At 40.1% G+C, this 15493-nt stretch overlaps 1 protein-coding gene across 1 annotated transcript in view; it reads right to left on the bottom strand.

The window, feature by feature from the left end:
• Positions 1-15493, bottom strand: part of LOC133646639 (protein unc-79 homolog) — a 116881-nt gene that overhangs the window by 81455 nt on the left and 19933 nt on the right. The window contains exons 4-9 of the mRNA XM_062042220.1: positions 15087-15257; positions 11354-11449; positions 11106-11161; positions 6081-6210; positions 5908-5972; positions 5020-5108 (exon numbers count right to left, since the gene is read on the bottom strand). Of these exons, the coding sequence (XP_061898204.1) occupies positions 5020-5108; positions 5908-5972; positions 6081-6210; positions 11106-11161; positions 11354-11449; positions 15087-15257 (607 nt within the window). The remainder of the gene's footprint in view (positions 1-5019; positions 5109-5907; positions 5973-6080; positions 6211-11105; positions 11162-11353; positions 11450-15086; positions 15258-15493) is intronic.

Genomic DNA, 15493 nt, shown 5'->3' with positions numbered 1-15493 from the left:
GTAAATAAAATTCTGCTTACAATAGAGCCAATGAGAGCCATGAAGTCATTGCATCTACTGTGTTTGTTTCGACCACAAAATCCAATAAATAACCATCCAAAATGTGCCAACAATACTCCATTTACATCTCATGATCTGAATACTAACCAAGTATTAGCGATAGTGTTATTATAAGCGCTAACGTTAAGGCCCTATATTGATCAGCGAGATGCTGCTGTACTGACATCATGAGCTGCTTTTCGCCTCAGAGCTCATGAAAGATTGTTCTAGATTATAAATCAGGCCTCTCACTTGGGTAGTAAAAGGATGTGGCCATAAACTAAGAAGTTGGTACGCGTTTACAGCCAACTTAGACCCGGCAATACTGAAAAAGAGCCGAAAAGACGCTTCGTTCATCCCCTCTTTTATCTTCCCGAAGATTATATCATTATATCATTACAGCGGGAATCTATCAACTTTCCAGGGCCGTTACTAGGATTTGACAAATACCGAGGTAAAAAATTAGTTATCCGTGAGGAACTTTAAAGCGTTGAAATCATGTGTATCCCAGCGCCATATAAATCATATTACCTTGAGCAACACAATGATTTTCCAGAACAACAGAAACTTTAATTGAGCTATAACCATCTATCATTCATCTAACATCTTTGATAATCAGCATGATTTTGTAACAGTCCACTTTTTTTTATTAATATCCTGAACTTTAGCAAACAATTTTAACATCATCAAAACATAAATTTAAAAAACATTACTAATTTTCAACCACGACCAGGGTTCGAACCCAAGATCTTTTGCATTGCACTGCAAGTGATGAAAGAAATGTTGCCTTCATATTTTAATCAGTGACAGACCATGACGTGGCCAGGAATCCATTTGGGGTAAAATATTCAATAATTTACATTTTATTGTGCTTCTTCACTCAAAATGCCCTAATATAATGGATCGGATCATGTTTAAAGTAAGGGTTAAAACGATCTCCATCCACACAAGTATAGTTTCAAAACTGTCTATGTCTACACACAAACGCATACACCTGCTGTCATGCACATTTTGTCCAATCAGAAGCCTGAAAAAAGCAGCAACAGCTGACTTGGTGGCATTATACCTGCTATTATGCTTATTTAGATCGACTTTAGACGTTCAATGACATGTACATTATCTTTAAAACCAACCTGCACGTACACACAGAGCCGTGGGAACATTATTAAAGAGCGAAAGCACGCCTGTGCTGCTGAAACCCAACACTCATAGGATTATAACGTGTTCAGCAACATGGTGATGTATTACATGTGCAGTGAAGTGTACATTATTTCTAAAATCAGCACACACTATCGAGCCATAAACCATTTTGCATGTTCAGGTGCCTATTTAAAGCGCACAGACGTTCGTGTGCCGCTGCAAAACTTTTGTGGAATTATAAAGCATTTTTAATCATCTATATAGTACATGTGCAATGAAGTGTGTATTGTCTTTAACATCAGTACACACTACAAGGAGGACGCTACATCACGTTTTTTTTAGTAGTCGCTTGGTCGCTTTTTACGCGCGTGCACGATCGCGCCCGGCTTCATCTACAAAAATGGAAGCAAGACACGTAAGTTAACCCTTGTGTGGTGTTCGGGTCTATGGGACCCGTTTTTGATTTTTATTAAAAGAAAAATGATACAATTAATTAATTTTTCAAACTGAGACTCACTGGCTTTGGCTCATTTTCTGTGAAGAACATATATCAGAATACATATTTAATGAACACACACCATACACCCCCCCTACACATTTCTATTACATTTAAAATGTCCGGGGTCCACTGGACCCGGGGCTAATAGAAGTGTGGAAATTGATGTTCTGTGTACCACACACACACACACACACACACACACACACATACACACACAGCAGACCTAGACAGGAGGAGGACAGAGTGTAGGTACACAGATCATCAGAGGGTCAAATGTGCGACAAAATGAGCGCAGACAGTGTTGACAAACAATGTTGCAACCTTGTGTGGGAACCACAGGTGCAGAAACACAAAAGAAGAATCCCTGTGGGATGCAGAAACTGGCAGAGAAATTTCCATGCAATGTTTGTGTTGTTGTTACTCAGCCAGTGTTTGTGGGTCTTAGACTTAGACTTACTTTTTATTGTCGTTCAAATTTGAACTTTACAGTACAGATAGGAACGACATTCCGTTGCATTAGCTGGTTGGCAGTGCAGGATAAAAAAGCAATAAGGTGCAGATATAAATAAATAGATTACTGTAAAGATAAATATATTGCACTTTTGCATATGCATCTACGTTTATGGATGTATGTTATATTGTCTTTATATTCCAGTGAGTTCATCCATTTTTGGGGGGAGTTGAGGGGATTATTATGATGCGTTCAAGAGTCTTACGGCCTGAGGGAAGAAGCTGTTACAGAACCTGGAGGTTCTGCTTCGGAGGCTGCGGACCTCCTTCTAGAGTCCAGCAGTGAAAACAGTCCTTGGTGGGGGTGGGAGGAGTCTTTGCAGATTTTCTGAGCCCTGGTCAGGCAGCGGCTTTTTGCAATCTCCTGAATAGGAGGAAGAGGAGTCCTGATGATCTTTTCCGCCGTCCTCACCACTCTCTGGAGAGACTTCCAGTCTGAGGCACTGCAGGCTCCAGTCCAGACAAAGATGCTGTTGGTCAGTAGGCTCTCTATAGTTCCTCTGTAGAATGTGGTGAGAATGGGGGGAGGGAGCTGGGCTCTTTTCATCCAACGTGAAAAGTGAATGCGCCGCTGAGCTCAGGTGTGTAGGCACCAGGTTATATTGTCAGTTATCTGCACCCCCAGGAACTTGGTGCTGCTTACCATCTCCACCGCTGTGCCGTTGATGAAGAGTGGAGCGTGGCTGGACTGGTGCTTCCTGAAGTCGACAATGATCTCCTTGGTCTTGTCGACGTTCAGGACCTGGTTGTTGGTTCTGCACCAGTCAACCAGATGTTTCACTTCCTCCGTGTAGTCCATGTCGCTGTTGTCACTACTGTCGTGTCGTCCGCATACTTCACAATGTGGTTAGTAGTGGACCTGGCGCAGCAGTCATGGGTCATCAACGTGAACAGCAGCAGACTCAGGATGCAGCCCTGGGGGGAGCCGGTGCTCAGGGAGATGGCACTGGAGGTGTTGTTGCCCACTCTCACAGATTGGGGTCTGTCTGTGAGGAAGTCAAGCAGCTAGTTGCATAGGGGGGTACTGAATCCAAGGGGGGCCAGTTTGCTCACCAAGTGCTGCGGGATGATGGTGTTGAATGCCGAGTTGAAGTCCAGAAAAAACATCCGCACATGTGTGTCCTTTCCTTCCAGATGTGCTAAGCTCAGGTGGAGTGCAGAGAAGATGGCGTCCTCTGTGGGGCGGTTAGGCCGATAAGCAAACTGGTATGGGTCGAATGTGGGGGGATGTCTGGAGACTATGTATTCCTTTACCAGCCTCTCGAAGCACTCCATTACAGATGTTTTTTGGGATAAGTCAGTATTTTAACATAAAGTGTTTGATTGTGAGGCATTAAAAGGCACAAAATGCAACGGGTCCATCAGACCCACGAACACTGGCTGAGTAACAACAATATGAACACCACACAAGGGTTAACTTCATGATTTGTCGTTAAACAAGAACCAAACACAAAAGATAATGTTGCATCTTTCTTATGACACAGAGCAAAAAGTCTTGCTTGTCAAAGTTGTCCCATCAGGTGGAGGTTCGACAGCGATGGTATCCAAAACAGCTGACTGTCATTAGTGCTGGCGAGAGTGTCGCAAAGTGTGTCTTGTTTATTTATGTAGAGTGAAAATAGCAGCATGTTTACGTTCAAACATACAGTAAGTCCTCTTGTAGTGTGTTCAAAGCCAGCAAGGCAGTGTTGTTGAGCTTTGAAAATGTCATCACAAGTCTCCGTTTGTGCCGTGTACACGCATACGCTAAGCGGAGAGTTTTGGAACTCCACACTTTGGCCAGTGTTTGCAAAAGTCTGCGTTTTTAAAGACAAGAGTCTGCGTGTGCGTGTGGACAAGAGGCCTAAACGCAAAGATAAGTATGCTTTTATTAAGTATCTGTGTTTGTGTGGGCATGGCCTAAAATTGGACTGGAGTTGTAGTGGCTGTGCGTGACCAAAGATCATATATTATTATTATTATATAGGATGTTTTAGACATGGTGATGTGTAGCGCAAATGATGTCCCACACAAAGAATATTTACAGTCAGTCATATCCTCATCCTTTTGTCACCTAAAGAAAATACAATGGTAGTTACGGCCATGCAACTTCCTATCAGTCGGCATCCCAGTGAGAGCAGACATTGTACAGTAAGTGATGGTTTATTATGTGCGTTGGCCTTCATTAAGTCTGCAGTGAGGAATAATCAGAGATGTTGTCGAAGGAAAACACGTACGTTGTGATGCCTTTTTGAAATCTATGCAGCGCCACATGCTCAAAATGAGCAAAATACGTAAATATGACATGCTACATTACATTACATATATACTTACACTGTGTATATAAAACCTTAATGGAAGTGTTTGAATGTTTTTTTAAGGGCTTTAAAGGCAGAATACTGCGACTCCCATAGGCTCCATTGTAAAAGGACTTGTGATCGCATTCATTTATAAGTTAGAATGCATAAAAATAGAAAACAATGTGTGTTCTCGTCTTACATAAGGATTGTGAATGATAGATCAAATTAAAAAGTGCGTGTTTAGTACAGGTAAAAGCGATCAATTTCCTCATCATTGTATGTATTTTACATTGTTTTCTGCATGTAAAACTATAATTATTATCTATAAAATGTGTTTTTTGTTAATATGTTTGCTTGTTTGGAACAGATACATTATTTCTTAAAGGAAAAAGGTTTAGATTTCCGTATTATATGGTCTTTTACTATAAAAATAAAAAAAGGTCCCACTAAGATGAATGTCATGGAATAATGAAAGACAGGCAGTGGGTTTTGTTGGGAATGTGAAGTCAATGAAGAAGAGGATTGGAGAAGGGAAGAAGGAGTGCGGCGTACCCGGCTATTCGCTGGCTGCACTCCTCGCATATGTAGAGAGGGGGTGGCTTGTCTCCCAGGGCAACTGAAAGAGTGGGATCTATACACATCTGCAATAGAAGAAAATGTGTTGTTAAATTAATCTGTATTAATTTTTTGCTGGTGTCCCTCACAGTCGGCCAGTAAAAGAAATACTACAACACTAAACCCAGTCTCTGCACGCCTCGATGTGAATGGCTGCCTCCATATGCTGCACTCTGCTCTCTTGCAACCTGTACTTGGAATCACGCTCTGTGAATTACTGTTCCCCATACCGCCATCCCTGAGGGCTATGTGGGGTCACCACTTCCAATTAAGCCCAACCCCCCACACCCAACAGCTCCTGATAATTGAAATATGTCCCCGTCCGTACTTCTGCTCACACTCTGTTTGTCCCTTTTCAAAACGGCTGCACGAAGGCAGGCCGAGCAAATAACAGAGAGCACCAGCAGACTGTGTTTGTGTGCGTGTGTGTGTGTGTGTGTGTGTGTGTGTGTGTGTGTGTGTGTGTGTGTGTGTGTGTGTGTGTGTGTGTGTGTGTGTGTGTGTGTGTGTGTGTGTGTGTGTGTGTGTGTGTGTGTGTGTGTGTGTGTGTGTGTGTGTGTGTAAGTGCGGGTGGGTAGGTTGTACAAACGTACAAGGAGAGATGCTGATATCATTACAGCTGCCTGGATCTGCACTGATTTATTTACCGTGGGGCTCACAAAAGCAAACACGCTGATGTGTATGCTCGAACAATCTGCAGCATGCCACATGCAGGCCCTGAGAAGTTTGTGCTTGCAAACAAGAAAGCATAGCAAGGCTAATAAAAAAAAAACACACACAATACTAATAGAAATGCATTTTAAAGGACGTCTCGGTTTATTTTACCTTGACAGCAGGTTTATTGATGGCATTGTGGCACTCAATATGTTGACAGTGAATGGGGTTCCAAGCTGTTAGGAATAAATTACGAGAGGGCAAAGGAGGGATGGAAAAATGGAGAGCTTTGGTTAGTTTAGGGACACACAGAGCAGACAGACTGCACCTAAAGAATATCTGACCAGTGTACTGCAGCCCTCTGTATTCACTGATGGCTCCAGGTGGCTTTAGGTTGGGCCAGTAATGAAAGAGCATCTGCACTGCTGGAGGCTTGACTTGGGATGGTCCATAGGATATGACGTACAGAAGGTCCTAAACACAGCATACATGTCAACGTAGACCCTTGAACAAGTGAGCAAGAATCCACACTAAAGCTGTCGCCAAATGTTTCCAATTAAAGGCCCACACACACACTAACACAATGATGGCAGAAACCGTCATGCAAGGCAGTAACCTCGACCCATCAGGGGCAAAGGTGAAGTGTTGAGAAGTGTAGTGCTAAAAATCTAAAGACATTATGCTGAATTTGAGACAGTTTAAAAGTGATGTCAGTAAGCCCTAATGAGAACACGTAGCTTTAATGTGAATGAGCTATGTTTGACAGTGTGTTGCTCCAAAAAACACTGCTGTGCATTTCATTTGCTTTTTATGTATACAGTCCATCTGTATTCACAGCACTTCACGTTTTACACATTTTATGTCAAAGACGTATTCCAAAACGGAAAAGAAACTCCACAAATAATGACAATGTGAAAAGTTGTATTTTTTTTAAGTTCGCAAATCTATCAAAAATAAAAAAATAAAGGTTCCACCAATCAGGCCCGTATGCTATAGTGGCAAAACTGAAGCCATTTCTTAGTCAAAAGTTTGCCGAAATGCACCTGAAATACTCTCAGACTATGAAAAATACAAAATGATCTGGTCTGATGAGACAAAGATTAAATTATTTGGTGTGAATGCCAGGCATCATCTTTGGAGGAAACCAGGCACCGCTCATCACCAGGCCAATACCATCCCTCCAGTGAAGCGTGGTGGTGGCAGCATCATGCTGTGGGGATGTTTTTCAGCAGGAGGAACTGGGAGACTAGTCAGGGTAGAGGGAAAGATGAATGCAGCAATGTACAGAGACATCCTGGATGAAAACCAACACTTATCATCCAACCTGGTGGAGCTTGAGAGGTGCTGCACAGAGGAATAGGTGAAACTGCCCAAAGATAGGTGTGCCAAGATTATGGCATCGTATTCAAAACAAACTTGAGGCTGTAATTGCTGGCAAAGGTGCATCAACAAAATGTTTGAGTTTGAGTTAGAGTTTATTTCAAACATGCATGTATACAACATGACACGTCACAATTTCCAGTTTCTCTTTTCAACATGTTCGAAAAGGAGTAGGAAGAAGCAGAGCTTATTTAGTCCCACCATATTCCATTACACAGCAGTTGCTAACACTTTTGTTCACTTCCTGTTCTCAATTTATTCACAATATATTCCATAAGTAATAACATCCAAAAATTCATAAATAAATAATAATTAGTGAAGTAAGTTATATTTCATATGGTGCGATAAATAAGATTATCAATAAATTCAGAGTGTGTATCATGGTTCTTCTTCTTTGTACTTTGTAAACACTTTAAGTTTGAAAAGTTTCTTGAATTGGCTCATATTAGTACATTATAGATTAGTAAATTGTATTGAGCTAAGGCTGTGAATACTTATGTACATGTGTTTAGTTTTTTTGTTTTTTTAATAGATTTGCGGAAAAAAAATTAAAAAACCTTTTCACATCGTCATTATTGGGTATTGTCTGCAGAATTTTGAGGACAAAAATTAATTAATTCCATTTTGGAATAAAGCTGTAATATAACAGGAATAAGTGAAGCGCCGTGAATACTTTCCTGATGCAAGATTATTACATTACATGGGGCATTTAGCTAGGCCATCGTGTCAGAGGCGGGTTTTTTTTATGACATCATAAAAATTACAAAAAGCAACCGTATAGGCGCTTTTTCTCTCAAAAGTAGAACAACAATGAAAGGAGATAATAGATTTGTCTCATGTTTGGTGATAAAGAAGGCTTTAAGATCACATATTACTGTTAGATCATCACACATCCATCTATATATTTTCTACAGCTTGTCCCTTTTAGGGTCGCGGGGGGGCTGGAGCCTATCCCAGCTGCACTTGGGCAGAAGGCAAAGTACACCCTGGACAAGTTGCCACCTCATCGGAGGGCCAACACAGATAGACAGCATTAAAACATTAATTTTGCACAATAAGGGGCCTTTGAATAATGATTATACTCAATTTTGATCCACTCAATGTCTGAGAGGTATCAATTCAACACATTCTCTCTAAAAAAAAAAAAAAGCACAATTGTCTTTTTAAAGGCCTAAAATCCATTATTGAAACTATTGTATCAGCTTAATTGCTAACTTTAATGCTAGCATTAGTGAACATTTTACAAGATGGAACACAATAAGAAATGCCTAAAATGTGTATTTTTACAACAACTGTAGCAAAAAATTTAATATATACTGTAGTCGGGACCTGCATTTTCCTGTTTTCATTAGTTTCTAGCTGTGATGCTAATGTTAGTAATGCTTTAGATTAGAGATGTCCGATAATGGCTTTTTTGCCGATATCCGATATTCCGATATTGTCCAACTCTTAATTACCGATTCCGATATCAACCGATACCGATATACACAGTCGTGGAATTAATACATTATTATGCCTAATTTTGTTGTGATGCCCAGCTGGATGCATTAAACAATGTAACAAGGTTTTCCAAAATAAATCAACTCAAGTTATGGAAAAAAATGCCAACATGGCACTGCCATATTTATTATTGAAGTCACAAAGTGCATTATTTTATTTAACATGCCTCAAAACAGCAGCTTGGAATTTGGGACATGCTCTCCCTGAGAGAGCATGAGGAGGTTGGGGTGGGCGGGGTTGGGGTGGGCAGGGTTGAGGTGGGGGTAGGGGGCAGCGGGTAGCGGGTAGCGGGGGGTGTATATTGTAGAGTCCCGGAAGAGTTAGTGCTGCAAGGGGTTCTGGGTATTTGTTCTGTTGTGTTTATGTTGTGTTACGGTGCGGATGTTCTCCCGAAATGTGTTTGTCATTCTTGTTTGGTGTGGGTTCACAGTGTGGCGCATATTTGTAACAGTGTTAAAGTTGTTTATACGGCCACCCTCAGTGTGACCTGTATGGCTGTTGACCAAGTAAGCTTGTCATTCACTTATGTGTGTGTAAAAGCCGCATATATTATGTGACTGGCTCGGCACGCAAAGGAAGTGCCTTTAAGGTTTGTTGGCGCTCTGTACTACTCCCTACGTCCGTGTACACAGCGGCGTTTTAAAAAGTCATACATTTTACTTTTTAAAACCGATACCGATAATTTTGAAACCGATATCGATAATTTCCGATATTACATTTTAAAGCATTTATCGGCCGATAATATCTGCAGTCCGATATTATTGGACATCCCTACTTTAGATACCTACAGTAATTAGCACAACACCGTGGCCGTAGTTTCATTTAATAAGGCAGTAGTTCTAAAACTTTTTCACCAAGTACCACCTCAGAAAACACTTGGCTCTCCAAGTACCACTATAATAACCAACTATAAAATACAGTAGCAAAGTAGGCCTAACTATTCATTAAAAACAAGGGCGAGGTTTTGTTTAGCAAGTATATTTAATATTGTTGGCCACTCTAACATTACACACAGTTTGAACATAAACACTGTGTTTGAATCTAGGAAAATAAAACACTGTACTTTAAGCAAGTGATTATTTGGCGTACCACTAGATGTAGACCACGTACCACGAGTGACAAAGCCGTGTACAGAGAGAGTATGGTCAACTACTGCGTGGTTGGTAGAAAGGCCGTGCCAGCAACCTGAAGGTTCTTGGTTCAATCCGTGGCTTCCGCCATCCTAGTCAAGTCCGTTTTGTTCTTGAGCAAGATACTTTACCCTTGCTCCTGATGGCAGCTCCCACTATCAGTGTGCGAATGGGTTGATGTGGAAAAAGTCTGAAAGCGCTTTGAGTACCTTGAAGGTAGAAAAGTGCTATACAAGTATAACCCATTTAAACGAGAGGCGTCATCTTTGCTACCAATGACGTAAGCATGCGATGACATTCGTTCTGACATTTGTTTTCCAGACAAAATCAATCAAAATAATATGTCTAAGTATAGTTGTAAACATATTCTCGCTTATAAACTTACAATAAAACTTTTTGCGTCAAAGTATAATTTAGTGGCTGTATTTGATGCGGTCTGCCGCTACATTCATGCAGTGCTAAGTCACCAGCTGGTTTTCTAATACGCTCCCACCCGCACAATGTACCGGTACGTCAAAAAAACCCAATGACCAAAAATAAACATATTACTCACATTTTGCCAAAATCTTCATCAGCTTTGAACCAACAACTCGACTTGTGAATCACCAAGCAAACAAACAGGCACTCGGCAAGTCTAAAAAATCAATGTGCGAATCGACCAATTTAAAAGATGTTTAGCAGATTCACAGATAAAATGTATAACTTATATTTTAATAGGGATTCCAATCAAGTATTTACTAACAGTGCCTAGATGAAACATGCTTCGGCGGGGAGCAGCTTTTAAGCTTCCACATGCTACAAACTTTCCTTGGCAAGATTAAATGACCCTCCAAAACTGAAATCAACATCTGTGATTGCGATGCATTGCGTAGAGAGAACGCAGCGCTGCTCTCCATTCCGCAGCCATACACGACTTCTGGTCCAATAGTCGTCTAAAATCTTGTCCTTACAATTGTAAAAATAGGTCTTAAGAGGATACAGGTAAACATGTCCTTTGTTAGCCCCAAAGCAGCACACAACACGGCATGGTAACACAGCGAAAAACTTGTTAAATAAAAGAAATGCCTAGTGAAGGAGTGCAGTACAGCATAAAGCTAGCATCAAAAATGGTCGCAATAATGGCGCTCGGAAGTGACGTTAGGGTCTTTTGACCAATCATTGAGATCGGGTTGGCCAAACTCTCTCTAAACGCGGCTCTGATTAGTGGTACACGTTTGAGAATCACTGTAGTAAGGCAAGTAAACACACTCACTAACTAACTGTATAATTTGAAACAAATTCTACGATGATAATGAACGTTTATGCTACCAGAAAAATCAGTCAAATAGCAACTAAAATCAAACTTAATGAAACTGATACCTTCCACACTTCCTGTTTGTGCTTCATTAGACACTCCAGCAACTGACAGTGATACACTAGAAAAAGACAAAGTACCAATGAGAAAATATTTAAATATACCCATGCACTATGTGGTCAAAAGTATTGGCACACACCTATAAATTGATGAGTAAATACAGGCCTGGACTAGCCCTATTGGCCCCGCAGCCTCAAATGTGTCCCAACACTTTTGCAAGAATTTGTTAAGGGCATTAAACATGTGGGCCTACCTGGATTTGTAGTGTACTGCATTGCAATCATCAGCATTGACGAAGCAGACAAATTAACATAGGCAGGAACTCCCCCCTCCCTCCGAGTGGACCCTACTGCAATTGAGAGACAGATGAAGACTTGATAGACACCTCGGTGAAGTAATTCTATATATTTGGGTACAGGTGCATAGCTTTTTATCTGATTCTGCCTCAGAAACATACAGCATGAACTAATTTCTAACCTCAAGTTACACGTTACACTAATGTATCTGGTTAGTAGTTATTGGACATACTGCATGTGTAAGTCCTAATGTACTGTGATGCAAGTGGAACCTCTCAAGTCAACCCATGTGATACTACTACCAATTTATTCCAATTCAAAAAGAGTTAAGAAAATCTATACGACTCAATTATATTTGAAATGATCTTCCAGTGTCAAACTGTCGCCATTAAAACCTTGATGAACTGCACATACAATGTAGACATTTTAGTGTAAAACAATATGTTTTTCCACCACTTTTCCTCCCGAGGGTGATGGGTGAGCTGGAGCCTAACCAAACGACATGGGGCACAGTCTGGTCTGGTCACCATCACAGAGCGCGCAAAGGTGGAAGTGAGTGTGAGAGAATTGTTCAGTCAGCTTCATCTATGGAGCTTTTAACAGTTTTAAGTGAGGCAAAGTTAATGACAGAAAGGTCAAATAATGTGATCGTCATTCTTTGTTGTAAAAGTGTAAAAGACTTCTGTGTGCCTTGGAGGCCAGTCTCCTCATGCTAACACTAACCAGCTACGGCTGACTTATATTCTTCTATTATTGATGTCAACTAGTTGCTTAGGCCAGTGGGGGGTCGCAAGCAGATTTCCATTACTTGTGTCTACAGTACAGTCTAGTATTCATGTTAGAATGATACTCAATCTAATCAACAGGCTCCTTGTTTTACCCAGTAAAAGTAATAAGTGCATAGGAACATGTGTATAACGCTAAGGGCGGCGAAGAGATGGAGAAGTTTGAAAAGAAAAAAGGAGTTGTCGTCAGCAGTATATGTGAAGAATGTCACTCACACAGTGTGTCATAAAGATCAATAAATAGTTAATAATATACAGTAGTTCCCAATTTCTGTGCCCCAGGGCATGACAGAAAATATTTAAGAAGCACTGCTTTATGTATAGCCTCCTGAGAGCAGCGGGAATCTGTGGACATGCACAACAGGTTATTTTTTTCCCGAAATGTGTAACTCTTATTAACAACAAAAAACACAAACAAAGTCCACAGCAGAGGAAACTGGCTCTCAGTTTTTTTGTACTGAACAGCCCTGACGGAGACATATTTCTACTCTTTTGTCAAACTGTTTCCAATGAGATCTGAGTCTTGGAAAAACTTAATTTAATTTAATGTTGATATGTTTCACATATTATTCATTGAACACGCTAATATTAATCCAAGATAAGCTAAAATATGGAATAAATGCAAAGAAAAAAGGACCAACATCTCAGCTTTGTGGTATTAGTGACAAAGAGACCAATATTGAACAAGTTCCCTTGTGGATCAATAAAGTTTGTCTAATGTCTAATGTCAAATTGGTATTATTATGATTTTGGCACACTAAATCACATTGTCTAGGGCTTTCACATACTCAATCACTTACCAAATCTTGCAATGAATATGTTGGCCAAAATGCATATATTATGACCAAATTCTGCTCAGAGAGTGAGCATTACAGACCTCAATTACCAGGTCATCAGATGCACATAAACACATACTGTTGATAGACGGTCATTATGGTTTTTAGGTGCCATTTTAGTAGATTTGGCCCATTTCCATTTCTATTTTCTTTTGTTTTTGTGTGATGTTCTAATGTGGGTCATGTTGGATTTTACTTGCAGATGGCAAATGGCCACATGGTATTTTACAAACCCCTACTTCAGGTTGTCAATTTGATGATTGACAACCAAGTTTTTGTGAAACTTTTTTCAACTTTAAATTAGCATTTTGACGCCCTACACGTCATGTATAATCTTATAGTTTACATATTCATTTTCATACAATGCTACCTCGGTTTTCGTATGACCTACTTTTTGTACAACTCGATTTTCTGCGGAAAATTTTAGCCAAAAGTTTGGTCATATCCCATCTAGATTATCATACGTCACTGGTCTATTTGCCCATGCATGGAGTGCCCAAACAGAGACTCTCAATACTTACTCAAACTCTATGCTTTTTGTATTGAGTATGACTACAAATGAAGCCACCATGGGGCCAACGAAAGTTGTGACTGCCCGCAATTTGTTAAAAAAAAAAGATAAAGACTGTTAAATTCAAGAAGGAGTTCTTCCATTCTTCTTCTACCTCTGTAATTATCAAGAGTCTTCAATAAATGTAAAAGTGATGTTCACTTATCAATTTAATTTATCATTTATATGTACAGTGCATCCGGAAGGTAGTCACAGCGCTTCACTTTTTCTACATTCTGTTATGTTACAGCCTTATCCCAAAATGGAATACATTCATTTGTGTCCTCAAAATTCTACAGACAATACCTCATAATGACAATCTTAAAAAAAATAAAATATCACATGTGCAAAGGTATTCTCAGCATGTGCTTAATACTTTGGGAAAAATTACAGCTTAAAGTATTTTTGATTATGATGCCACAAGGTTGGCACACCTATCTTTGGGCAGTTATCTCTTTAAAGCACCTCTCAAGCAGGTTGGATGATAAGTGTTGGTTTTTATCTACAATTTTTCTGTACATTGCTGCATTCATATTTCCCTCTATCCTGAATAGTCTCCCAGTTCCTGCCACTGAAAAACATCCCCACAGCATGATGCTGCCACCACTATGCTTCACTGTAGGGATGGTATTGGCCTGATGAACAATTCCTGGTTTCCTCCAAACATGATGCCTGGCATTCACGTCAAAGAGTTCAATATTTGTCTCATCAGACCGTCAGATCAGATCTCATGGTCTGAGAGTCTTTCAGGGGCCTTTTGGCAAACTTTTTTTTGTAAGAAATGGCTTCAATCTAGCCTCTATGCCATACAGGCCTGATTGGTGGGTTGTTGCAGAGATGGTTGTCCTTCTGGAAGGTTCTCCTTTCTCCACAGAGGAATGCTATAGCTTTGACTGAGTGACCATCAGGTTCTTGGTCACCTCCCTGACTAGACTAAGATGAATGCAGCAATGTACAGAGACATCCTGGATGAAAACCAACGCTTCCCATACATCTTAATGGTGCTTGAGAGGTGCTGCAAAGAGGAATGTGCGGAACTGCCCAAAGAAAAGTGTGCCAAGTTTGTGGCATCATTTTCAAAAAGATTTGAGGCTGTAATTGCCGCCAAAGGTGCATCAAAAAAGTATTGAGCAAAGGTTGTAAATAATTATGTACATATTTAATTAGCAAGATAGAAATAAAAATAAACACATTTTCATCATGGATTGTTTTGTGTAGAATTTTGAGGACAACAATGAATGTATTCCATATTGGAATGAGGCACACATTTTTTCACACAAGAAAATGTGAAAAAAGTGAAGCGCTGCGAATACTTTAGGCATGAAATGTATTTTGCTTGAAAAACTATAATTATTCTCTATAAAATGTGATATTTGTGTTTATCTAAAACGGATTAATTGGATTTACATTGTCGGAACATGTTCTTCAGTTTTGGTACGATTAGGTTTCCGTGTGACATTTTGTAAAGGAAAACCTAGGTGCCAGGGTAAATAAGTTGCCTTAAATAGGTGATACTTACATATGGCCATGGGGAGGAAAGAGGTGCTGAGGTACTCAATGATGTCTTTGTGGAGGAAAGGGGGAAATGTGGCTAAAGTGGAGATCATAGTATAGGGCAAAGTGCTGAGAATATCGTCACTGAGAAAGGGCAGAAGGCAAGTTGTTGTGTAAAATATGGACTGGCCCAGATCTGTTGAGAAAGGGGAGAGGCAAAAGAGACAAGAGAGAGATACACAGACACTCATTCAATGAGCTGTCCATACAGTACTCACATACTGTATGCAGCCACAAAGCTACAAATACACATTATTTATCAATACAGCAATAAAAGAAAAGAACAATTGACATTTTTAAAGATTGCATCGCACTCTAGTCAAGGTGATGGGATTTCATGCTTTCTGGCTATCTTTAACAGTGGTCAAATAT

The sequence above is a fragment of the Entelurus aequoreus genome, linkage group LG03 (genome assembly GCF_033978785.1).
Source record: "Entelurus aequoreus isolate RoL-2023_Sb linkage group LG03, RoL_Eaeq_v1.1, whole genome shotgun sequence".
Classification (NCBI taxonomy): domain Eukaryota; kingdom Metazoa; phylum Chordata; class Actinopteri; order Syngnathiformes; family Syngnathidae; genus Entelurus; species Entelurus aequoreus.
This window is presented reverse-complemented; position numbering and strand designations above follow the sequence as displayed.